Here is a 27,524-nt window from a genome sequence, read left to right as displayed (position 1 = left end):
TCCCGTCTGAACAGAGTCCTGTTTGTGTCCCTGCCTTGCGGTATCTGTTCCTGTCTGAACTGAGTCCTGTCTATGTCTCCTGCCTTGCGGTATCAGTTCCCGTGTCTGAACTGAGTCCTGTCTGTGTACTCTTGCCTGCTGCCTTTCCTGGAGGCTGTATTTCCAGGCCTGTCTGAACACGCTCCTAGCCTGTTCCTCCCGCCTTCTAGGGGCCGATTACCTAGATCCGTTCCTGTATCTTGTCTGTCCTGTCTGAACACGCTCCTTGCCTGTTCGTTCCGCCTCTCTGGGGGCCGTATTCCCAGACCCGCTCCTGTATCCCGCTGCAGTGTCGGTCTCTTCCGTACACTCAGTTCCAGTCTGAACTCTCTCCTATCCTTTACCTGTTTTGCCTCTATGTCCGTTCCTTTCCTTTTTCTGCAGTCTGAACTCGTACCTAACTCCTGCTTGTTGTCTCTGTACTCCCGTTTGTGAGTTTGTGGTCCACGTGCTACTTCACTGCAAGTACCCTGTGGGTATCTGGCTCTGCCTTTCCCTTCCTGTCTGTTCCGTGTGAACAGAGCCCTGTCCGTCCTGCTCTGACTCCTTGCTCACTGCTCCGGCAGCCTTGCTCCGCTCTGACCCTTTTGCTCTCTGCTCCGGCAGTCCTGTCCTGCCCTGCTTCTGCTCGCTGCTCCGGCAGTCCTGTCCTGCCCTGCTTCTGCCCGCTGCTCCGGCAGTCCTGTCCTGCCCTGCTTCTGCCCGCTGCTCCGGCAGTCCTGTCCTGCCCTGCTTCTGCCCGCTGCTCCGGCAGTCCTGTCCTGCCCTGCTTCTGCCCGCTGCTCCGGCAGTCCTGTCCTGCCCTGCTTCTGCCCGCTGCTCCGGCAGTCCTGTCCTGCCCTGCTTCTGCCCGCTGCTCCGGCAGTCCTGTCCTGCCCTGCTTCTGCCCGCTGCTCCGGCAGTCCTGTCCTGCCCTGCTTCTGCCCGCTGCTCCGGCAGTCCTGTCCTGCCCTGCTTGTGCTCGCTGCTCCTGCAGCCCCGTCCTGCTCTGTTCTTGCCCACCGCTTCGGGCGTTCCCTCTCTGCTGTGGTTGTCTACCGCATCTGCGGTTCTGTGACCCAGTCTGTACTGGGTCTTAACCTTTCTGTGCTCCAGCCCGTCCTTTCGGCCAGTACCTCCCTGCCTGCATACTCGCCTGTATCCACCCATCTGCATACCTGCTGTGTTTGCTTACATCCACCAGTCTGTGCCAGCCTAACCTGCCTGTTCCAGTAATCCCAGTGTGGGTCAACCCCCGTGTCCGGAGTTTGACCTGGAGTAGCACCTGGTCCCTCTGCCCGGTTTCTCCCTGGTGCACTGGCGTCGTATGCCGTCGTGCCACCTTGGTCGGATCGGCCAGATACTTAGTCACGCCCCTCCAGGCACTCTCCGGTCCATGGTCCAGTGGAACCACAACACCCGCACACGCCAGTCAGTCCGGGCGTGTGCATAACAATTGTCACAAGATAATCCTTGTTATTGACATCACGTGTATTAATATTATGTCTGATTGGTGTGTTCTTGGATTTTGTAATTTCCTTGCTTATTGTAAGCGTTATTGTGCATCATTGTCTCTTGTAAAAGGTTAGGAAGAATTTCACAGACAGATTATAAAATAAACACAGGATTACACAGTCAGGGTTTTTGGCCATGAAAGAGCTGTAAAACATGAGAATAAGATTTTTCAGGTGTGGTAAAACCTTACAAAGCTCATCTTGCCTTTACGGATCAGCCACCTTGTGCGTAGCCTTAAAATAGAAAACCTGAAGTCTTATTTGAGTTCTACTCATAGCAAAACCGGTCTATCAAATGACATTTGTTCAAGAATCGATGAAAATATGTTTTGGCCAAAGCCTCAGACCCATGCAGTGTTTTCTACCTCCATCCCATGACATGTACATATCGAGTTGGCACATTATCACGCACAGAAAACAATCTTAAGTCTTGTCCATAGTGGCTGACAACAAGGGTTTGTTTCGCATGGAGCTTTCTACACTTCATACAAATTGATTGAAATGGAATTCTTTTATAAAGGTTTATGAAAGGGGCACTCACACAAGAACAAGAGGCATGTTCACTGGGCCCGATCGCCATCCACATTTGATTATCTGTGGGAAGGAAACTTGTGATCTTGTGTCAGTTTTAAGTAAACAGTTCTGCTATTATTTCATATGAAATGCTGTGTACAGTGCAACAAATGTATTTACGGGCTCCTAGATTTCTTAAGTGATGCCACTTTATGCTTAAAGGGATTGTACACCTTTTAAAAAAATATATATCTATATCTGTAGTACTACATGTAAAGTAAAAAAAAAAATGAAGCAACTTTTCCATTGTTTGGTGGCTACAGCTCCTGATCCTGCAGTCTTACCATCGATGTGCCCTCGACTTCTACCCAACATAGATCTACTTCTGAAGGTTCTTAGACCAGAACCTTAGTACGTGGTTAACAGATTCTTCTGGTTTCGCAATTTGCCTCCGTGGCTGATGTATTCATCATTACTCTGTTCGTATGTATAGACTGTCAAGAGTTTTATTCTGAAAAGTGGGTACACAGAATCTACGGGGGCTTTCACATTGTGTTCAGGCACCCGTTCAGTGACCTCGTCAGGGTTTACGTCCGAACCCTCCTCTGCAAAACGGGATTTGGACGTATGCATTGATTGGGGCATCATTATGGCCCCGTCAGCGCATACCTCCAAATCCCGTTTTGCAGAAGGTTCAGATAAAAGCCCCGACTGGGCAACTAAACGGGTGCCTGAACACAATGTGAAAACACCCTAGCTGATTAATTTACATTGTGAAGGGTTACATGTGTAAGGTGTGATACTGCTTCCAGTCCTAGTCGCCTGCGGTTTGCTCATTAACAATGCGCAGTTTTCACATGATTTCTTGCAAACATGTCCCTCGTGTATACAGCAGCCGCAGTACAGAGTCACAAGATGAAGACTAGATTACAATATAAACGATTCCTCCATACACACCGAGCTCTACTCGGCTGAGCGTTCATGTGTTCTCTATGGGCAGAGTGGAGTAATCGCCTCCCACAATAGCTTATTTAGAGGAAGAAAGAAAAAAAAAATTCAAACTTCCAGCTACGTCTCATCCTCTGTCAGGGTAGAGATGGGAGGCTGAAAATGAATGTCAATCTAATATGTATGGGGGCATTAAAAGGAACCTGTCTGGCCAATACTGTTATTACCCTGTAAATATATTGTTAATCTGCAGGTTAATAGCGTTATGAAGGTGCACAGCCACAGTACTACCACCTGTCAGCAGGACTGGCCATGACTTATTGATCAATGGGGGTCCATCTTGCTGGGACCCGCACAGCCAGGGTGAACCAGGGTATTTTATCCTCTTTAGAATGGAGTAGCAATGTGTGTGTTCGACAGCTGCTCAATTAATTACCTATAGGGCTGCTGAGAGCTGCGCTCATTTTCTTTCGGGAGCCCCTTATCGAATAAATTGAGTGGCTGTCGGGCGTCTGACCTACTGGTCCATTTTGTAATATGGATAAAAATTCCCTATGCTGCCAGTCCTATCAGTTGGACTCCTACTAATCAGTAAGTTAACGTCTATCGAAATGTAGTGAGTCTCACAGTAATTGTATCGTCGATGGTCTTTTGGCCGTTCCACCAGCAGTTATACAGTGTTTCCACGCCATTCAATATGTGAACTTGTCATGCAGCTTTAGCCTTCATCATCTGCTGTCAGAGCATACATTACGCTTTCCTCTTGATGATCCTGGGAATTTCAGCAATACCGATCAATAGTGGAGGTGGTAGTGTGACACTTGTAAAATGGGGATACATGGCATCACATTGCTGTTCATTACAATTCTACTGGGACGTTGCATATTCAGATGAAAAGGTAAATGGACTGCACTCCAGTGTTCAAGGGTCATCCAACATTTATAGAAGGGTCCATGTGATTTTAATGTGACAGCTTATTTTCTGGAATATAGACTTCTATGTATATAGTTAGGAGACACTGTTCCTAATCATATTGCTAATGGTGAGATCAATAATGCGGACTTTTCATCAGATCCTTTTCTGTTACTATTTGGTTTGTGTACAGTGCAGTACAGCAGTACTCAAATCCAAGTTGGAGAATAGGCTGGTGCTGCTGCCAATGTCTATGGAGAAGTACCCGCTTGTAGACATTTCTCATTTAAGTCAATGAAAGTGAAAAAATTAACAAGGTAAAATCGGTATCTAAGGGGTAACATTTCTCTTTGCAGAAAGTGACATCTTAAGCATGTCCAGGTGAGGAAACCTTTAAAGCCGCAATGCTCCTCTGGGAAATATGCAAATTGTCTCTTCGGAGAGGAAGAGAACTAGAACTCTAGTGCCACCTATAGGAAGTACAATCCTAAAAAGTCAATAGTAACCCTTTGAATGAGCTTTGTCACATGACTTAGGATAAAACCCAGAACCATAAACTCAATTTGCAGACACTGTGTTTTGGGGTACTGCCCCTCGTATAAGCCATTTTCCATGATCTTTTAGGACTTTTGTATTTTTATTTTTTTTAGGACAACCTCTATAATTGATACAATACATAAAGGTGACCTTTTATAGAGATCTCTAAAATGGGTCAAAATTTTACATTTTTCTTCCTCTCCTTCTGGGAGGTGGAGGGAGAACTTTTTTTTTTTTCCCACTAACATAGCCATGTTAGGTCATATTTGTGTGGTTTTTGGTTTTTTTTTTGTTATTTTTTTCCAACCGGTTTTAACCATACGGTTTAATTGATTTTATATTTTCATAGATTGGGCTTTGTTTTGTTCTATTTTTTTATTTTTGATCCAAAAATCTGCGATTATATCGCAATATATAGAAGAAATGATGACTTCTTATAAGGGACAGCCTGTGGCTGGGTTTCTTGGGCGTACGAAGGTGACAATTACGTCACGGGGGAGTGCGACGGGTGCCTAAATCAACGCCTCACTTAAATGCCGTGATCAGAGATTGAAAGCACCATTTAAGTTGTTAAACAGCAATTGTTAGAGGCAGGTGCCAGGTGTAGGGCACAGTTGGGACCCCCCCATGAATGGAGCAGGCTCAACACCTGAGCCCACTCTATACACCTGCACCTGACATAGGATTTACCAGTACATCCCATGTCGGGAAGGAATTAAAGACGAGTGTCTGCCCTCCTAAAATGTCTGATTTTAGTAAATACTTGTATTCTTTAAAGAAATAACAACTCAGCAGCTTTTTTCCTCACAACTCTGTAGTGCATCATTTCTCTGTTCCGCCTAGAAATTATTGAATACGTGGACAACTGTGAGTTACTAGTTATTCTACATAGTCTGATACTGTCCAATCCACGTTGACCGTGAATAAACACAATCCTGTGACAAGGGGTATGGCAAACTAGTTGTCAAATTGTTCATAAATATTTAGGCGGAATAACAGAGGATCAGCACAACAGAGTTAAGAGAAAAGATTCCATAGAATTGTTAATTCATGTGGAATACACTTCAAAATGTTTGTATCAGACAATCTCTGGACACAAGCTGACCTCACACTTTGAGTTAAAAAAAAAATAAGAAAAAAAAGAGGGAGGAAAGAGAAGCACAAGAAGTAGTTTCCCACATGTGTGGGCACTTTCATTCTATTTGAGAAGACTAATTTTTAATGTGAAATTGAAGGGCTTGTCGCTGCAGATTGAATTACATAATATTAAATGGCAAAAGGTGGACTGTGCACGACTGGGAATTTATTGCTGGATTAAAGCACCTGTCGTGTGTGACTTTTTCAATTATGAGAAATTTTACAGTTCGTAAAGGTCTTTATTTGTTCTGCATTCTTGTTTGTGTGTGTTTTTAAATAATTAGTCATGGTCCCTTAAATATTTTTTGAAGATGATAATTTATTAGAAGTTCTGTGTTTTGGACATAGCACTTTTATCTGCTTTTAGCAAATTAAGCAATTAAGACATGACCATATAAAAAAAAACTTTTTTTTTTTAAAGTCTCATTGGGTATAAAATCTATATGAAATCTCCCCAGTGTGCCCCAACCATTCATATCCTTTCAGGGCATGCTGGAAGTTAAAGGGGTTGTCCAGTGCTATGAACTGCTCGCCCCTTGTATCGCTTAGTTCTGGACGCTCCGGAGCAATTCTCAGCTGATTGGTAGGGTTGGCGGGTTTTTGACTCCCGCTGATTGCATTTTGATTACTTACTCAATGGCTGGGGTGACATGAAAGTATTTTCTCTCATCCGAGAGAATCGGGCCAATTATGATAATCACACTGCGATCAAACTCTTATTTGGAGTGTGATCATAGCGTGAACCAATTTTCTCAGATGAGATTGGGGAAAAAAATTCTCCCATCTTCTCCATCCTGTCAATCTGTGAAAATCTGACTGCACTCAGATGTCATCCGTGTGCAGTGCGATGGTTTCCATCAATTCATTGACTTGCATGGCTGAGTGCGATCCGAATATCAAATTAAACTCTGGCATGCTGCAATTCTTTCTTCAGACCAGTTCGGTCTGAAGAAAAAAAAAAACGGACGTGCACAGTCCACTAGAAAGACATTGGTTCGAGTGTGACTCAATGTTTTGTCGGATCGCACTCAGACTGAAAATACTGTCATGTGCACCAGCCCTATGGCTAAACCTTTCAATTTATTAGCTCCGGACAACCCCTTTAACGTTTCTCCAATAGATTGACATGTTGCAACTTTTTCTATAGTTTAGAATTATGAAAAAATCATAATATTTCAAGAAACACTTTAGGAAAAATTGATTCAATGTGATATGACTTCTTTCTTTGTGTGTTTTCCTAATAACTGAGGTTATACTTCAGATGTATGGTTCCTGGTATATGTAGTCATGCCAAAAGTGTTTGCACCCTCGAAATGGGTTCAGAAAATGAAGTACGGTATTTTCCCCAGAAAATGATTGCAATTACACATGTTTTGTTATACACGTGTTTATTTCCTTTGTGTGTATTGGTACAACACAAAAAAACAGCAAAAAAGGCAAATTGGACCTAATTTCACGCAACACCGCAAAAATGGGCCAAGCAAACTTGGCACCTTTCCAGAATTGTGGGTAAACAACTTTGTTTCAACCATGTGATGCTCGTTCAAACTCAACTATAGGGAGTAACAGATGTTTGCCTTGTGTGTCTGTGTGTGCTGCACTAAGCATGAAAACAGAACTGTCTGAGGACTTGAGAACCAAAATTGTTGAAAAATATCAACAATCTCAGTTACAAGTCCATCTCCAGAGATCTTGATGTTCCTTTGTCCACTGTGCGCAACATAATCAAGAAGTTTACAACTTATGGCACTCTAACTAATCTCCCTGGACGTGGACAGCAGAGAAAAATAGATGAAAGGTTGCATTGCAGGATAGTCCGGATGGTGGATAAGCAGCCCCAATCAAGTTCCAAAGAAATTCAAGCTGTCCTGCAGGCTCAGGGTGCACCAGTGTCATCGTAAACTATCCGTCAAAATTTGAGTGAAATGAAACCCTATAGCAGGAGATCCCCACTGCTGACACAGAGACATAAAAAAGCTAGACTGCAGTTTGTCAAAATGTACATGAGTAAGCCAAAAACCTTCCGGGAAAGTTTCTTGTGGACAGATGAGACCAAGATAGAGCTTGTTGGTAAAGCACATCATTCCACTGTTTACTGAAAATGGAATGAAATCTACAAAGAAAAGAACACCGTACCTACTGTCAAATATGGTGGAGGTTCAAAGATGTTTTGGGGTTGTTTTGCTGCCTCTAGCACTGGGTTCCTTGACTGTGTGCAAGACATCATGAAATATGAAGATTACCAAAGGATTTTGGGTCGCAATGTAGTGCCCAGTGACATAAATCTGGGTTTGCGTCCTAGGTCATGGGTCTTCCAGCAGGACAATGACCCTAAACATACTTCAAGAAGCACCCAGAAATGGATGGAAACAAAGCGCTGGAGAGTTCTGATGTGGTCAACAATGAGTCCGGATCGAGTCTCATTGAACACCTGTGGAGACATCTTAAAATTGCTGTTGGGAAAAGGCACCCTTCAAATATGAGAGACCTGGAGCAGTTTGCAATAGAAGAGTGGTCCAAAGTTCCAGATGAGAGGTGTAAGAAGCTTGTTGATTATAGGAAGCGATTGATTGCGATTATTTATTCCAAAGGGTGTGCAACCAAATATTAATTTGAGTGTGATAATTTTGTCCAGCCCATTTTTGGGGTTTTGTGTGAAATTTATGTAAAATATGCCTTTTTTTTCCCCACTGTTTTTTTGTGTCGTTCCAATGCACACAAAGGAAATAAGCATGTGTATAACAAAACATGTGTAATTGCAATAATTTTCAGGGAGAAATATTTCACTTTCTTGAACAATTTTAAGAGTGCCAACACTTTTGGCCATGACTGTATCGTGTTTGAAACATGTGTGCCACATGGAAAGAATAGTTAAATGTCATATGTTCATTTATTTTACTTGTTTGCTTTTACAGTTATAATGGAGCGATTCAGACGCCTGGTGTTATGTCCTGGAACTGAACTTTAATTTAAAAAGGCAAATACGTTTCCTGTTGTAATTTTAGTAACATCTCTACTCGCTGACTGCCACCCACTTATTCTATTGTTTGCATGTTTGAGGAGTGGGCAGTGGGCCAGACCAATAGATTGGGCTTTTCAGGTCTTTCCAGGTTTTCTGAGAGCATTGTGAATGTAGTGTGGAAGTCCTGAATGGTTGTAAAGTTAACAAGTTGCCAGAAGAGACATTTTTGTACTGTGTAAAAGAAGTATTGTCTACTGCTTGGCTATACGATACCTGGGTGATTTTGTATCCCTCTATATATACAGATATAAAGAGTTCTGATAGTTACATACAAACTAGCCAAGACTGAACCCTACTGCATTTTCTCTAAAATAAGTTATCTAGTTATATGCCGTACATGCGTACATACAGATACCACGATGTCTAGTATACAAATATATGTTATATCCGTGTGTTCTGACTTTGATAATCCTTAAGCTTAGTTTTTCAGTGCTTTCAGTAAAAGTATTTACAATGCAACATAATATGGGGAATTACTATGCAGGGTTAATAAATCACCAGGAGAGCCAGCTCGTGAGAACAGTGTTTTATTGATAAATGATGATTATTTTTAAGACTGGGCCGACCTTTATCAGCCATTGGGATGATCATGATCGAGACAGACTAACTGCATAGGGTAATAAACAATACAAAGAATTAAACTTTATTGCTACTGTATTTCAACTTGTGTTACTGGCAGTTTTTATTTCATATTATTTAAGTAGTACTTTGCAGAATTTCATGGAAGTAACATTATGGAAGTTAAATGTGGAAGTCAATTATGTTAGTTAATTTGTAAGCGAAGAAAATATAATTAGAAAACTACTATATTTTCACCATATATTTATTTTTATTTTTTCTCCAAAATCATAAATTACACTATACTAATATATTTTATTAAAATTATCTGGGGTATGAAAATGGGCAATTGAAAGAAAAACCTGACTTTAAAAGAGCACGAACTTACACGTGAATGATAAAAGTACACCAGAGTTATAGTGGCCTTCACTAACTAACAAGCCAAACCAAACACTCCATTTGCAGACATATGTTTCTGGGTGTTTGCCCCTCATCAGTGAAAAATGGGAGATCTGATTTGGCTCAGTCAAAGGCCTCTGACCTGGGTCGACTGGGGTGTCTGAGTCCCTCAGTAAAAATTGACTCTAGGGACCCACCCTAGAACTATATGCAAATACCTGTGATCACTGTATTACTGGTACACTGACAATATATAGTGGTGTGAAAGTGTTTTCCCCCTTCCTGATTTCTTATTTTTTTGCATCTGTCACACTTAAATGTTTCAGATCACAAAACAAATTGAAATATTAGACAACGATAACACAAGTAAACACACAATGCAGTTTTTAATTGAAGGTCTTTATTATTAGGGGAAAAAGAAATCCAAACCTACAGGGCCCTGTGTGAAAAAGGTGTCCTATTCTATAATCAACTCAGGAGCCAGTAGCGGACTTCGACTTGCCTGCCATGGCGCATGATGTCATTGCCATCCTGTATTGCTGTGCAGGGAGCCAGTGGGTCTCTGCGCTGTAATACATGTCAACTGGATGTGCAGCCTCGGACGCACCTCCAGCTGAAATGCATTCCAGTATCGGCGGACCCCCTCCACCTCTGGTCCTGGTGGAGCTGCATCGGTGGTATGTCCGTCCCTGCGTTTTAGAGGCGTTATCATGAATTTTGGGCTGTTGACATTTTACCTTAGCTAAAGTGGTTACACACTCTAAATGAAAGGTGCATGCTCTGATGCCACCATACACTTTGGATAGCTATTAATCGAACAACAAGGTATCTCCCCCATACACAGGAGCGCTCAACTGACCTAGGACTCTTGTGCTGTCTATGAGAGAGCCACTGCCAGACATCTCAGGCAGTAGCCTATCTCTTAGGCCATGGCCCCACTATCAGTACTTGGTCAGTATTTTTCTCAGGAGTGGGTGATAAATGCAGAATTGGTGACTTGTTTCTATTATACCTTTTTTCTGATTGTTCCTCACCTGGTTTTGGCTCCCACTCCTGAGAAAAAATACTGACCAGATACTGATAGTGGGGCTGTGGCCTTAGACTCAGACTCGCCGGATCCTTCTGTCTCCCGACATCGTTTGTCAGGTGACAGTCGAGAGGCCCTTTTACACATTAGTTTGTCCTCTGAACCAATCTGAAATTGGCAGGTTCGGCACACATTAGCATAATATGTATGGGAGCCTTAGGCTTTGGTCAGAAGGCTGTATGTTCTCTTATGTGAGAAAATCGGGCCGATTATACTAATGACACTCAGCTCAAATTCTGTCAGTTTGATCTGAGTATCGCCTTAGTGACACTAATTTCTCCATGGTCGGATGTCATCCGAGTGCAGTCCAATGTTTTACATGCACCCATAGACTTGTATGGGTGTGCATGGTCCGATCGGATGCACCCACAGCATTTCCCATGGCACTCTAAACAATGTTGTACCATCAGATAAAACATGATATTGTACTCAGCCTTGTGAGGGAGCCCTTAAGGAGAGAGCATTTTAGGGCTTGTGGGTTAATTGCATGTATAGAAAACAATGGAATCCATTTGGCTTTTGGGAAATCTGCTTGCTCTATGGCTCCTCAGACTATGCACATCATAGAAACTATCGATCATTAGCTTAGTTTCAGAATAACTGCAGTCACCTCATTCATTACCTAAGATACTAGCAAACCAAGTTACTCAACTCAACCTGGGACTCCTCCATGCTTCATACTAAAGACAGTACGAAGGTTCGTTCTAGGAACTTTAACTTTACTAGTATTAAAGAATTTCATACAAAATATATCTTTATCATATTTGACATGTGATCAGTGTGTGCATGATTTTATGTAATTCCTAAATGTAAATGTGGGCATTGTGTCGGGATATGAACCATCTCTAAGGACCGTGAAGGGTTGATACATTGCGATTTTACGTTTTCTTTGCTGTGGGTTTGTTCTTGGCACTAGTCAACTTCAGTTCTGGCAATTGGCATGTGCCACAGGAAAAGAGTCATACAGATGCTAGACGGTAGCTTCCTGGTGGTTGAGGGTAAAGCGCTATAAATCTGTCCTCAGCTTCAATTTCTGTGGTGTTGTCTTTAACACATAACTGAGTTTGGATGTGAAGATAAGGCAGATAAGTAAACATATAGAAAATTGGCTATAAAACTTTAATTTTAGTCAAAGCTGAATTTTGAAAACTAGAATTGAATATAATTGCCATTAAAGAAACAACTTAGTTACTAACTTATTCTGTGAAAAAGTGTTTGACCACTTGATGATTTCTTATTCTTTTGCATCTGTCACACTTAAATGTTCCAGATCACAAAACAAATTGAAATATTAGACAAAGATAACACAAAGTTGAACTTTTTGGAAGGTGTATGTCCCATTACATTGGTGTAGAAGTAACACAGCATTTCAGAAAAGGAACATCATACCAACAGTAAAATATGGTGGTGGCAAGGTGATGGTCTCTGGCTGTTTTGTGCCTTTAGGACCTGGAAGACTTGCTGTGGTAAATAGAACCATGAATTCTGCTGTCTACTAAAAAATCCTGAAGGAGAATCTCCGGCCATTTGTTTGTGACTTCAAGCTGAAGCGCACTTTGGTTATGTAGCAGGACAATGATCCTAAACACACCAGCAAGTCCACCTCTGAATGTCTTAAGAAAAACAAAATGAAGACTTTGGAGTGGCCTAGTCAAGTCCTGACCTTAATCCGATTAAATTGCTGTGGCATGACCTTAAAAAGGCGGTTCATGCTCGAAAACCCTCCAATGTGGCTGAATTACAACAATTTTGCGAAGATGAGTGGGCCAAAATTACTCCAGAGCGTTGTAAAAGACTCCTTGCCAGTTATTGCAAACGCTTGATTGCAGTTGTTGCTGCTAAGGGTGGCCCAACCAGTTATTGGGTTTCACTTTTTCACACAGTGCCCTGTAGGTTTGTATTTCTTTTTCCCTTAATAATAAAGACCTTCATTTAAAAAACTCATTTTGTGTTATCTTTGTCTAATATTTAAATTTTGTTTTGTGCTCTGAAACATTTAAGTGTGACAAACGTGCAAAAGAATAAGAAATCAGGAAGGGGGCAAACACTTGTATAATTCCTTCAGTCATTCTCCTCGATCAGACGTCCTATTTCTATGCTTTGTTGTTGTATACATTTTTGAGAGGTGGTGACAATCTATACGGATGCCAATGCCATTATATCTCGACTGGTTATTACTTAGCTAAGTAGGACTCCTGAATTGGAAATTGGACTTGGTATGCACTGTCACATGTCTAACTTCAGAATCTTTGCATACCCAGGATTTGGAGTTGAGTAGCCATGAAAAACCTGAGTGCTAACCATTATGGAAGCTTGTCATGCTCTTGTCCTGCCACATAATTGTTGCCTATACCAAATAGCAAATGCTACACGTGCTGGCTGTGTTATGCCGGGGTCACTCGACTGCTGATTTTCTCATGCGAGAGAATCGGGACCGATTATGCTACTGTAGCTCGGATCAGACTTCGTCACGGTTTGATCCAAGTGTCATGTCCATGTGATGCGACTCTCTTGCATTAGAGAATTGCATTACAGATGTGGAAATGGCAGAGCACTTAATTTCTCCATCTTCTCCATTGCCGGTGTCCACGGTAATCTGACTGTGTATGGAACCACTCGCAGCATCGCTATGAGAAAAAAAATTGCAGATCTGCACTGCCCCATGGTATAACATTGGGCCGAGTGCTATCCGAAAACAGCGAACATCACTCTGCCATGTTATACGCCAGTGTGAGCGAGGCCTTAAGGTGACATTGCAGATCACCTGATGAATGAGCCAAATACTCATTCTTTGTGTGAAAAGTTGTATTTTGGTTTACCTTCCCCCCAAAAAATTGTCCTCGTCATGTGTAAACAGAGCCTGCAATGCCAAGAACAATAGCAGCCTATGCTCACTGAATGATCTATTCACTGATCGTTCAGTGCACATCTAAAGGTAAATTGCCTTTGTAAACAGGCTTTTAGACAATTGCCGATCAGCAAATATTTACCGATCGGTGGTAGTATAATGCCAAAATAGCCAAATGTAAACTCATCCATAGAAATTACAACTTTATTTTAGCCCAATAACACCACTAAATGCAATCATAAGATGAGAAATCATGTTTAGAGGACATCATTCATGAGCCCTTCAGATGGTTGAAAAAAACTTTTTAAGTGTATGCTCACACTAGCATATATTCTCTCATAATCTGACGGATTATGCTACTCACACTCAGCTCAAACTATGTCAGAGTCTGAGCCGAGTGTCACCTTCATGTGATCTGATTCTCTCATGCGAGCACAGATGCGGAGAAGTCAGAAAACTTACTTTCTCCATCTACTCCATTGTCTTGTGTGTGTGTGGGGGGGGGTGTGTGTGTGTGTATACATTGGACTGCACTCGGATGACCTCTGATTGCAGTCCGATGTTTAACACACACCAATAGACTTGCATGGGTGCATGCAATCCGAATTCTGAAGCCACTCGTAGCATGATACAATTATTTTTTCATGCTGAATCTACATGAGAAAAAATTTTCAAATCTGCACAGCCCCATAGTATAACATTGGGCCGAGTGCTATTAGATTAAACATCGCATAGCACTCGTCCGAGTTATATGCTGGTGTGAGCGAGCCCTAAAATGCATGAAGTTTAATTTTCCCTGTACTTTTATCTGTGTGTAGGATTAATCTCCCTAGCATATGGGGACTAAATGTACCGTCACACTAAGCGACGCTACAGCGATCCCGACAACGATATGACCTGACAGGGATCGTTGCTGCGTCGCTATGTGGTTGCTGGTGAGATGTCAAACAGTCAGATCTTCCCAACAATGCAGCAACGATGCGGCGACCCGTATAACGATGTCGGCGGTCGTTGGGACCCTATCACATAGCAGCTACTCTGACGATTCAGACCTCGATGAGGGATGTCTTCTCAGTTCTGAGTCGCCAACGAGGTCGTTGGTAAGGTGTCAAACACCCCGATGCATGCTACCCAGCGGGACCTCAGCGATCAAAAAAAGGTCCAGACCATTCCGACACGACCAGCGATCTCACAGCAGGGGCCTGGTCGCTGCTAAGTGTCAAATGTAGTGAGGTCGCTGCTGAGGTCGCTGTTGCGTCACAAAACTTATGACTCAGCAGCGATCTCGCTTAGTGTGATGGGGGCTCAAGGCCACGGCCCCACTATCAGTATTTGGTCAGTATTCGGTCAGTATTTTTTCTCAGGAGTGTGTGCCAAAACACAGAATTGCAGAATTGGTGACTTGTTTCTATTATACCTTTTCTCTGATTGTTCCTCACCTGGTTTTGGCTCCCACTCCTGAGAAAAAATACTGACCGAATACTGATAGTGGGGCCTTGGCCTTAGGCTGCGTTCACACATTGCGTATTTTCCTGCGTTTTTTTACGCTGCGTATTTTCCTGATTTTTTTTACCTGCGTTTTTTTACGCAGGTAAAAAAAGCACCTCCATTCACACACTGCGTAAAAAAGCGCAGCAAAAAACGCAGTGTGAAAAATGAAGGGTGACATGTGTAATGTCTGTGTCTGTGTGTCCTGTGTGTCTGGGTGTCCTGTGTGTGTGTGTGTGTGTGTGTGTGTGTGTGTGTGTGTGTGTGTGTGTGTGTGTGTGTGTGTGTGTGTCCCTAGCAGTGTATGTACAGACTATGGATACTCACCTACCCGATGGATGAGAGACGCATCTGCTCCGGTCCCGCGCTTGCAGCATCTGCCGTGAAGCGATCAGCTGACTGTCACGTGACCGGCTTGTAAATCAGCTGACCGGAAGCCGGTTACAAGCCGGTTAGCTAACAGCTGATCGGCTCACCGGCAGATGCTGGAAGCGCGGGATTGGAGCGGACCGGACACCTCTCCCCTGACATCAGGTAGGGGAGTATCCATCCTGCGCCTCCGTAAAAAAGCGATGGAATTACGCAGTGTGTGAACACCGCTGCGTAATTCCATCGCTTATAATGGGCACAATAGAGAGAAAGCGCAGGACGCAGCTGCGTAAAGAATTGACATGCCAATTCTTTACGCAGCTGCGCTTTCCCACTGCGTAAAATTACACAGTGTCTAAACGGCAAAGTGAATTTCCCATTCACTTTGCTGGCAGACACAAAGCACATTGCGTATTTTCAAAAAGCGTGCGCAAAAAAGCGTGCGAAAATACGCAATGTGTGAACGCAGCCTTACTCTGATAATGGCCCTTCATGGTCTTGTTACATAAATACTTTAACTACAGGCCTCTCGTAGACTTTATAGCAAAGTTGGCTGAACTTACTTATTTTGGTTGAACAGGGTGACTCTCAGTCTGAGAGTCTCCTGACTCTCCCTTGACATGATTGATGATTCCTGGCAGTGGCTAATTTTTCCTCTCCCCAATGAAAACATACATGCTTTCCTAGACCTGATGAAGCAGTTGTAGTTATTTTACAATTCCACATCAGAGAGGCTGTATAATACTTTTTGAATATAGAGCTAAAGTCAATAAAATAATTGGTATCAATATCAGGCTCCAATGGATTATACAGCTATATTGACATGGATTTTCAAAGTAAGTACACCAGCATCATCTGGTGTGAATAATGCGTACAGTTTGCATTGTGAAAAAACTTTTGGCGCTGGTTATTTTGGATAAATATATGGCAACTTAGCACTAAGAACGACCATTTTTCAGTTTTCTAGAGTGATGCTTTAGTTCTGATATCCGTTGTTATATCAATCATTCATTACATCATTTGCATATATCTACAGTTCTGTCCGGCTGATTTTGAATATTCGTTTTTTGTTTGACAGCAGATTCATTTCCAACATTATCTGTTTCTGGAAGGAGACAACTTGTGAATGCTCGAAGCAAATTCACAGTGTCTTGTACAGATTCTACCCAAGTAGAATGGTATCATCAAAAGCTGGGGCATTCGAAAGCACGACCTGTTTCTCGTTCACAACTGCAGTTATTCAATGGCGGTATCCACCTCCTAATCACCCAGGCTGAACGCAGACATGTTGGGAAATATAGCTGCTCCAACAAAGGGATCACCCCTACAGATAACCAAACCTTCTATCTCTTCGTTAAAGGTAAGTTCGTTATGTTTTGCACAGTACTGATTTTTTATAACCTTTAAGAAACATAATTAAAATAAGTGGATGGTTATGGAGCTAAAAATTGTTGATTTTCAAGAAGTCACTTTTTTTTTTTTTTATGTAGATTCAAGTAATCCATTCTTGGACATTCGGGGATATTATGATGTGAAAGAAGGTGCAAACATTTCTGGAATATGTTTTGTGTCTGACTCGGAAGTTTCAGATTATTCTATAAGAAAATGTGACAAATCCTCCTTGCCAAAAGGTTTCGTCTATGAAAGTAACATTGAGACTGGCATTACCATAAAAAACGTACAGCAGAATTTCATGGATTGCTATATATGTTCTGTGAATCACGGTGGAGAGATGAAGACCTCACAGGCGTTCAGATTGGTGGTGACTCCAGGTGAGTTGGATTGATAGCGAACCTTTTTACTGTCTGTTGATTTTACTTTAAAGGGGTATTCTCAAGTTTGAAAGTTATCCCCTAACTCTGGGATAAGGGATGACTAACCGATCACTGGGGGTCCGACAACTGGGACCTCCAGCGATGATGGGAACCGGGTCTTTGAAGAATGGAATGAAGCGGTAGTTGATCATGCACACTATTACTCCATGCTTAATGGAGCTAGTCGAGTGTTGTGATTGGCTGGAAGAATGAATGAAGTAGCAGAGCTCATGATCGACCACCACTCCATTCACATGGGAGCCTCAATTCTCGGGGGTGGGGGTCACAGCGGTTGGACCCCCAGCTAATGGGAAGTTATCTATTATCCTATAGATAGGGGACAACTTTAAAACTTGAGAATACCTCTTTAAGGTCTTTACACAAGCTCGTTTTCCAGTGCAGTGCAATTACGATTTAATTTTTCAATCCCATTACAGCGGCTCTTAGTGACATGCATCATAAATGGATTGGCTTTAGTTAGCTGCAGAAAATTGAGCAGTGTTGGGCTGTGTGCACATGGCTGAATTTTCCCAGGCAACATCACTTTTTAAGAAAACGCCGCTGTTTTATTCTATACTGTGAAGTATTGAGAGTCAGAGGTTTCTGAACCCTGAAGCGGTTCTAAGAAGTGACCTAAGACGTATCATGCACACAGCAATGTCTTTTTGACATTTCTTTTCATTTTGTGGGGTGGTTTTGCGGTGCTTTTTCAGGCAGATTCTGAGCCACCTGAAAAAGACGCTGTGTGCACATGGCCTTAGCTCGCTTCATTCTAAACACATTTAAGTAAATTAAATCAAAAGATTCCAAAAATGATAATTTATTCTGTGGCACAGACAGGTCTAGGAATAATAAAGTTGCAAAGAACAGACAACCTTTATCACAATAGCAAGTTTTCTAACTTGAAAAAAGCCATGCTTCTTACACTATTTTGTAGCTTTTTTGAGGAGGGGTGGGGGTGTCTCTCTTTTTTTTTTTTAAGATGTGTTATGCATAACTTTGTTCATAGAGCGCCATATAAGAAAATACATTAAAAAAAGCAAGCCTAGAATATTCGGAGTTAGGCTAAGTTCACACACGTTGTGTTTTGCTGCGCAATTTGCAGCAGATTTTTATGCAAATTTTCAGCTGCGTTTTGCAGTACCAGCAAAGTGTATGAGAAACCAGAGTTCTCTGTTCACACATGTTGCTTTTTGTTTGCTGCGTATTTTCTGCCTTGCTTGCATTTGTGGAAAATAGAGAATGTCACTTCTTTCAGCATTTTTTCACCCATAGAAAGTAATGGGTGGTGAAGAAAATGCTGCAAATATGCACCAAAAACGCAGCAAAAACTCACCTGCGTTTATTGCTGCGTATTTGCAGTGTTTTTGATGCCAAAATAAAATGGGATTCTTTTTTTGTGACAGAACTTTATGTAGATGCCTAAATAGATCGCTTAAGGCTATGTTCACACGTTGCGTTTTTGCTGCGTTTTTTTAATGCAAATTAAAGCTACTTTTTACTGTACCAGCAAAAGCTATGAGATTTCAGAAATCTCATGCGCACACATTGTTTTTGTTTTTTTTCTTTCAGAATTGGAAAACTGCTGCATTTTTGAAAACTGTAGTGTGTCACTTCTTTCAGCGTTTTTTCACCAATAGAAAGCAATTAGTAAGTGCATAAACGCAGCAAGAAACGTTGCTGTCAGTTTTTGCTGCACTTTTAGTGAAAAACAAACAGGTACAGCAGTATGTGAAACACATTTATTTTTGTGATTTTTCTCAAGTTTAAACCATAATGTCTTGTTGTCTTTACCTGAGAATGGTAGTTAGGATTAGTACAGTTTAATTAAATTAGTGATGTGTGTAAAGTAAACATTGGCTGGTCAAGGTGTGAAATTGAACAATACTGGACCAACTCAAAGTGTGAAAGTAAACAGTGTCCTACAAACTCAATGCTCTGTCAATGTCTTAGGTAAACTATACCAGACTAGTCACTATTTTTTTCAGACATAAAAATCTTTTTCCACTAAATAATTTGATCAAATTTCCTTTTTTTCCAAAAAATTGTTTTATGGTTTCACATTTGTCTTGCATTGGTGACCCAACACATTACATTGTTCATGCTTCTGTGGTGGAAGCAAAGCTAAACTTTGGGAACCTGAACAACACAGAAAAAAACGCAGCAAAACCTGCTTTTTGTAAGCAGCTTCTTTACTGCCAAGAGAGCAGGTTTTGTCTGCAGAAAAAAATGCTGCAAAAAACGCAACGTATGAACATAGCCTTAGGGAAACTTTGAATTTCTTCTAACTAATAACACAGTGGTCTATATAAATTGGAATATTTGTATAGTGGATAAGAAAATGTTTGTAAATGCTAAACTTGTGATAATTGCTGTTTAGAAAAGATCCCCCACATGGATTTGCCTTATTATATCTTTCTTAAAGACAGCCGTAAATTGAAAATGTAAAAATCTGCAAATTCTTATCTATACTAGAAAACCTTTTTATGCTTTCCATTGCATAAAGAACGAACAATATGACATTTGTATGGTAACGTTCTCCTAAAAGTCTCTCCCAAGCCGCCTGCAAAATGACTTTTCTTCTAATTCACTGAATGAAGTCATGATGCTGAGCTTCAGCTGTAGCTTCACTGTCTCATCCATTAACACGTGACCCCGGCTACTAATGATCTTACATTCTTCCCTGGAGTATAGTGCACTCTCCCTCATCCCATAAGAGGCATATTAAGATAAAGTTCTCTTTCTAGGCACAAATACCTCTATACGAAAAAAAACTATTGAAGCTAATGGTGAAAAATTATGCTTTTACTTATTACTGTGAATGGCCACATTAAGGGGTCATTTAGTTTTTGCCATTCGACTGTAATTGCAATAAGGCTATAGTTACACGCAGCGTTTTTGCTATTTTTTTATTTTTCTGCAGCCAAAACTTGCTCTTTCGGCAGTAAAAATGCTGTGTTCAAATTGCCCCCTTTTTTAGGGTTTTTGAATTGTTTTTTGGGCTAGAATTACATTAGTGCTCTGTCTACAGCAGGGTTCCCCAACTCCAGTCCTCAAGGCCCACCAACAGGTCATGTTTTTTGGATTTCCTTAGTATTGCACAGGTGATGGAATTATTGCCTGAGCAATACTAAGGAAATCCTGAAAACATGGCCTGTTGGTGGGCCTTGAGGACTGGAGTTGGGGAACCCTGGTCTACAGTATATGTTTAAAGGGACCTTTCACCATTAAAATGCAGTCCAGCCTACTGGCATCATGTAATCAAGCAGGGGTTAAGGGGGTAGATGGATTACATTTTTTATATAGTTTTGGGAGAAAAATATTCATTATAACCCGTGTTTTAAACCTCTGCCTTTTTTGGGATTTTTAGTCCAGTGGGCCGTCCTGGTCAAGTGGGCGGCCCTATCAGTGATTCACAGCTTTCTTTGTATGAGTGTGGATAAAGAGACAGCTGTCAGTCACTGATGTGACTGCCCACTGGATCAGGACCGTCCACTGGACCAAAAATCCCTGAAAGAACAGAGGTTTAAATAAGGAAAACACAGGTTACATGTTCAGATGTCCAGTATTTGGTGCCCGTGTTTCTATTGTACTTTTCCTGTGATTGTTCCACTGCTGGTTTTGGCTTACAAATACTGACCAAATACTGAGCGTGTGAACATGGTCTTCTGCTGAATCTTTTCTCACAAAACTTTATTTCAATCTTCTCATCTTCCCCCCGCTCTATAATATGATGCCTGCTGATTGCACTGCATTTTCATGGTGACAGGTTCCCTGTAATAAAGTTATATTTTTACTCACCACAAACTCTTTTAAAAAGCAGCGAAAAACAGCAAAAAAAAAGTTTCTTTTTTTTTTGCAAAGTTTTTTCACTCGCATTGCTTTTTATGGGAGAAAAGGCTCTGAAAGAATTGATATGATGCATATGTCAAAAACACTGTAGATTTCCATTTAAGTAAAAAAAACTAGCGTGTGCATGTGATTTCTAAAATATCTCAAAGCTTTTGCTGCTACTGTAAAAAGCAGTTTTCAATTTGCGCGTGAACATAACCTAATATGTAAAGAGGTTGTCCACTACTATATAAAATGCCTCAATGTATTTAAACTGTGGAGAGAAGTGGACAACCTCTTTAAGAGATGAATTTACTTGCTGATCGAATCAAGCATTCACTTGTAGTAATTTGTAACTTTTTTCTATATATATATTTTTTTTCTTAAGTTCAAAAACGATTACCATTGGTTTCCCTAACAAAATCCAGGCTGGTTGTGAAAACAGGGGAACCGTTTGAGGTGACCTGTGTGGTGAAGGATGTTAACACTGTGGAGGTCAACTGGATAGATGCACCAACCATGGTAAGCAAAGGCTTCGCTTCCTAATGTCTAGGGCGCTTCACATGAGAACCCAACTTGACATTTCCCACAAGATATCAATCACTTTGCCTTTCAACAACATCCCTCGCTGTATTTGCAAAATGAAAACACGTCTCTGAATAATGGCCTGCAAACAATGCTGAATTATTAAAACGTGGTTGTGCCGCTTACGTATTAATTTGCTGTTTTGGCCACATAAAAGCTTTTGTGATTTGAAAGGCTCCTTTAATGAAGGGAAGGATTGCTCGGTGATGACAGCTGGTCGGTGTCTTGAATTCTCAGTGCACTATAAACAGAAGTCTGTAGATCTAGTGGCAGGCGCCCTGGAGTGTATTTCTGAAACGTCCGCTTAGAGTCAGCCAATCTCAGCAAATATATCAGTGCGAAATAGAGAAATGTGGGATTGTCCGCAAATGAATGTTTGTACACATTTCACAAAGCTGCACATCTTTACTGGAAGAAAATGGGACGGTCCCCTGCTCTACCCTACATGACCTTTCAATGCTGATTAGAAGAAAACCGCTTTTACACATTTTATCACTCCCAGTTTTTATATATTTTTTTCTTTATATGTAATATTGCAAAGTATAATGCCACCCAGCTATTCCTGTAGACTTCACATCATTTTTCATTGGAGGAAAAAAAAGGAATAATCTGCTGTCAGATACCTCTGGTTGTGACATCTCTTTTCGGCACAAATAGATCAAGCATGTTGAAATCCATTGTGCTAGATCCTCCTTGGTTGGGGTTGGAGGTCCCCCATGAACGGTCTATCTAACTAAAATTGGCAGATTTGTATAAATTCTGTCTCTGGTATGGATAGATCCCCTTGACTTGCCAATGTAAAGAAGCTTAGATGAACAGATCACTTAATATTGGTCAAGTTATCTTTTAGCTTTAGAGTTTTGATAGTGTAATGCCGTTGCATATCTGAAGCTGGCTCTAGAGCTGAAATGTTATAGTAGAGGCTAAATAACTGGTTAAATGTGGCAGGCCATAGTAATTAGCCTTTTTATGTTCTACAATGATTAATGTGTCCATGAGATTTTGGGCTGAACATCGAAGTTATGACTAGTCAGCTGAATGTCCATGTATATCAGCAACCGAGACTCTGACCAGCCAAGGCCGATGACAGAGTAGTTTAGTAGATATCCAGCCAGCAGCTCCTTGCCTCAGGGTCCCTGAAGAGCTGAAATGGTTGTCAAGGTGTTATGTCCACTCTGAAACATCTTCATTGTATTTATCTACCTTGTTTAAGATCTTTCTATTGCTGTTTAGCCCAGGGCATTCCAAGAAAAGCAAGTAAACTTTCTATCTATATATGTGTTGCTATGGACATCTCCGTTTACAGCTTTGTGGTAACCGTGCTCATGACACGTTGTACTGTTGAATATTCTGTGTGATCTTCATTCCATTGTCCTGGCGGTCTGTCACTCCCCACCTACCCCGGGGTCATCAAGCCATTGTGTGCAAATACACAGGGAGGTTCACAGCTCGGTTTACTGTCAGCTGTCTAATAAATACATTTTATAATAACCCACACTTATGCCTGACATCAAAAAGAATTAAAATATCTGATCCAAAATGGGAAAAAAATAAATGAGAAATGAAAAATAAATGTGTGTGTGTTGGACCACATTTTTCCAAGATCTTTTCAACTTGCATTGCTATTTAGTTAGACATCGCTCACTCAAATATTTCTGCTCTGTTAGGCATATTTGCTTTTTGAGAGGCTAGGAAAGCTGGGTGATTCATTATTGTTTTGCGATTTTCCTTGAATACAGTAAAGGCCCCGTCACACTAAGCGACGCTACAGCGATCACAACGACGATACGACCTGTCACGGATCGTTGCTGCGTCGCTATGTGGTCGCTGGTGAGATGTCAAACAGTCAGATCTTCCCAACGACGCAGCAACGATGCAGCGACCCATAGCGACCTGTATAACGATGCACACCTATGTGTTTCTGTGTCTGAGTCGTCAACAAGGTCGTTGGAGAGGTGTCAAACACACCAATACATGCTACCCAGCGGGATCTCAACGATCAAAGAAATGTCCAGACCATTCCGACACGACCAGCGATCTCACAGCAGGGGCCTGGTCGCTGCTAAGTGTCAAACGTAGCGAGATCGCTGTTGCGTCACAAAACTTGTGACTCAGCAGCTATCTCGCTAGCGATCTCGCTTAGTGTGACTGGGGCTTAAGGCCGGGGCCATATGGCAACTTTGGCGGTGACATAACATAATGCAGGTGAATGGGACCACATTGTGGCCCCTAGTGTACTGTGAAAAGCAAGTGTCAAAAAGTTAGAATTGGTTTAGAATTTACAACTTGATGTGGTCGCCATAACCTAAGGGTTGCAATGCGATCCCATTTACCTCCGGAATGCTGCGATATTGGGGACACAGAACGATCTTAAGCCAAACGACCTGTCGTGGCCAAAGTCACTGTCTAGCCCCATCGTAAGGGCGCAGTCAGACGGCCATATAAAGCGGATGATGATCGCAATGCTTGGACTGGCTGTCTGCTCTCTTGACACGAGCGAACAGCTGCATAGAAATACAGACTGTCACGTTCGGGTCCAGAGAGCCGACCGCCAGTCCAAGCATTGCAATGTGATAGTCGTGCGTGTTATACGACTGTCTGCACCCTAATAGTGACTTTTTTTTAATTGTGCCTTATTCATCATTTCATTTGCTCCTTTTTTTTCGATTATCATATGAGAGCTGACTCATTATGGCTTTTTATATGGCAGTCTTGATGAAAAGTCCTTTGCATTATGATTCTCTAAATTCAGGAAAAGGCGTGCGCTTTTCAGCTAGAATTTATATGGCATAAATTGTAATGAATTTGTTCAGCGGTGCTAGGCTACGCCCCTCCCAATATGCACCACCGCCCACTTATCAAAAAGTTAGCCAAACTGACGTACAACTTTTGGTGTGTTTAACATTTTTTGTCCGAAAATGTGTTGCACAAAAATGCTGTGATGTTTTCAACAGTTTTATGCCAATTTTTCTTTTGCAAACGGTTTAATGATTTGAGACTTGTGGGTGTGATTATAGCTATCCAGATGTTTTTAGCCTAATTCATCACTTGGAACTTTTAAAAATGTTGCAAAATTTTGGAGCAATTGTTGTGCAGTATCCTAGTGGAGTACAATTTTTTTTTTTTTTTCTGCAGCTGAAGACATGTGACATTTTAAAGCATTTTGAAAGGATCTTCAGTATTTTTTCAGTATTTCACATCCGTATTTATAAGCCAAAACCAGGAGTGGAACAATCAGAGGAAAAGTATAATAGAAACACGTCACCACTTCTGTATTTATCACCCACTCCTAGTTTTGTCTTACCAATACAAATTTAAAATGCTGACCAAATACTGAACGCTGAACGTGTGAACGTGGCCTTAGAGGGATTCAACAATAAATAGAGCAACTTGGATTACCTGCAAAATTCATCAAGCATTGTGCACCATTTTGATGAATTTGGCACAATATCCACGAGCACAAGAAAGAGAGGCAAGACAAAAAAATTATCTAAAAAAGATTAATAAAAAAAAAACGTGAATGATAAATTGGGGGTGTAACTCTTAAGGTGAAAACCACCTGAAAAAGATGTCATGTGCTGCATATACCTTTTTAAAAAGACACCTCAAGATCCAGGGTTTTGGGGGTGTTTTTTTGTATATTTTTTATTGTAAACCTAAAAAATAAGATGGCTAAAACATCCTGTAATATAAACACAGGTGACTGAATTTATTTTTGAAGCAGAGGATGAACTTATACAGGAAGTTGTCTCCGAGTTTCTGATGTCAAAGTATTGTTTGGTTGGAAGTTCAGTGTAAACATGATGGTCGTGTGAAAATAAGTGCCCTGCCGTCCTCTGCAAGTAGCAAAAGAAAGATCTATAAATTCATTGCGGTATATAAAAATGGAATAGATATAGACATCGCAATGCTCATTTTTCACACGATCTTCATCTTCCTTCACAATCATTAGCATTTTTTCATTTGACATCTTGTTAAAAAAATAAAAAATTGAAACTGTTTGTGGAATCTTGAAGCCCCCCTCTTCCTTCCTTCCTCTCCTTTCGTAGTCCTCGCTCATCATTCACCATTTCCTATCTGTCATTTCATTATATTTCTTTTGTCTGCATACACAGATTCTGCCGGCCTCTATTCTGTCATTAGCATATTTTAATGAAGCGGAAAAGGTGCATTTCCAATTGGGAACATCACAATATTGCACCATCCCAGCACTCAGGATTTGCATTGTTTAATATTATCCATTTATCTGTCATTACTCAGCCCTAAAATATAGTTTTTCTAGACGTTATGACAGGTGGTTAATTTAGATTCTTTAGGTGCTTGTTAATATGACATAAGGAATGGAAATTAGGGGAAATCTGGCTAATATGTCATTAATTTTAGTCATTTCTTTACAGAAGTCGACTACAAATAGCAAGTACCTATCCGAAAATGTATTTCAGAGGAACAACACTCTCAGCAGCCGTTCAGTTCAGCTTAATGAGTCTGGAATATACACCTGTCAGGCCAAGAACAGTGTTGGGGTTGTTAATGCCATGTTCACATTAGATGTTCTTGGTAAGTCACTGCACGCTTTTACAGCTAAATATAAAGTTCATGAGATTTCCATTTAAAGGGTTTTTCCAGGAAGAACATACATTTCTGCGGTCATTCTATGTGACTGCAGTTTGATGAGTCGTGACAGTGTGCCATTTGCACGCTATTAGGATTCTCCTCTGGCGGTCACTTGCCAATTAGCTTTTCTTTCTGCTTCTCGCGGTATTTTATTGAGCGGCAGATGAGAAGCTAGTTGGCACATGACCACAACTATGCAAAAAACATACTGGCTGCCGGTCACATAATGACCACTCGAGCTGGCAATAGAGGGGAATCCTGACACTGCATGTTATCCACTGTGAGTATTTATCAGTCTACAATCACATGGAGTTCAAGCTCAAAAACCATTTAAATATATTGTCTTTTTTCAACCTATGTAACTTTGTAAGAAGTACTGAATCAACAACACAGGAGGTTCGGTAGCTGATTAAGCTTGTCTCCGCAGGCTGCTCAGTGCCGATTCCGCTTTGGGACAGGTTTTTTTGCTATAGATAACAATTGACACCCAAGCTTTAAATTAGGTTGTCAGATCTTTTGGTTTAAAGGGGTTGTCGACTTGTAAAAAAAAAAATTTACTTAAATGAATACATTTTGCAATTTATTAATGATTCATGTGCCAAAAGTGCCCGTTTTTAGCTATAATCTTGGGACCTGGCATGTCGTCTTGCAGTTTGTGCCTGACAGTAGAGCGTTTCCTGTGTCAAGCATATCATCATCAATGCTCTTTGTTAAGGGGGTTCAGTGACTTGACTGCTCATTTCAGTAACTAAGCCAGCCCCCTTCTCTGCGAATACTTAGGCATATTCAGTTTCTTTACATTTGTATTCGCTAGCTGAAATCTAAATTTTGCTTTGATCAGTGTGTAGTTTTTGCTGCGTAAAGTGCTTTGCATGCATATTTATTCCATCTGTTTCACAGTTTTTTCCCATTAAATGTGTAACCTGTGACAAGTTACCCTCTTTCCCCTGCCACATATATTCTTTCTTTAGTTCTGAAAAATGTAATATCGTCGACATCTATCAATAATAAGTATTATTATTATTATTATATTTATTATTATTATATTTATTTTTTAATTTATGTTTTTCAGAAACTGGATACATCAGTCTGACTGTGATGGACAACACCACACTTGATGTGTCTATTAATGCTGGTGAGAACATTGTGCTGGAGGTCTACATTGATGCCTATCCCAGACCAGATGAAGAATTATGGACTTTCATGAATGAGACTGTTCTCAACACCTCTGACCATTTTGTACAGCCAAGAGATGAAGGCAACAATAGGTATGTCAGTCATATATTCACAATTGTATGAGCTCAGTCAGAAAATACAGGAACTTTCCCAA

The 27,524-nt window shown here is 41.1% G+C and overlaps 1 protein-coding gene across 3 annotated transcripts in view; it reads left to right on the top strand.

The window, feature by feature from the left end:
- The window catches only part of KIT (KIT proto-oncogene, receptor tyrosine kinase), a 75,559-nt gene that overhangs the window by 27,504 nt on the left and 20,531 nt on the right, over window positions 1-27,524 (top strand). For 2 of the 3 annotated variants that reach the window (XM_073645485.1, XM_073645484.1), the window contains exons 2-6: window positions 16,429-16,710; window positions 16,841-17,122; window positions 21,384-21,517; window positions 25,978-26,137; window positions 27,267-27,462. In XM_073645485.1, coding sequence (XP_073501586.1) covers window positions 16,429-16,710; window positions 16,841-17,122; window positions 21,384-21,517; window positions 25,978-26,137; window positions 27,267-27,462 — 1,054 coding nt within the window. The remainder of the gene's footprint in view (window positions 1-16,428; window positions 16,711-16,840; window positions 17,123-21,383; window positions 21,518-25,977; window positions 26,138-27,266; window positions 27,463-27,524) is intronic. The other variant, XM_073645486.1, reaches the window with a different exon arrangement.

The sequence above is a fragment of the Phyllobates terribilis genome, unplaced genomic scaffold (assembly GCF_046119375.1).
Source record: "Phyllobates terribilis strain yellow unplaced genomic scaffold, ASM4611937v1 Scaffold_1__5_contigs__length_1240528914, whole genome shotgun sequence".
In the NCBI taxonomy this organism is placed as follows: domain Eukaryota; kingdom Metazoa; phylum Chordata; class Amphibia; order Anura; family Dendrobatidae; genus Phyllobates; species Phyllobates terribilis.
The sequence above is the reverse complement of the archived record's forward strand: the minus strand, read 5'-3'. Positions and strand labels throughout refer to the sequence as shown.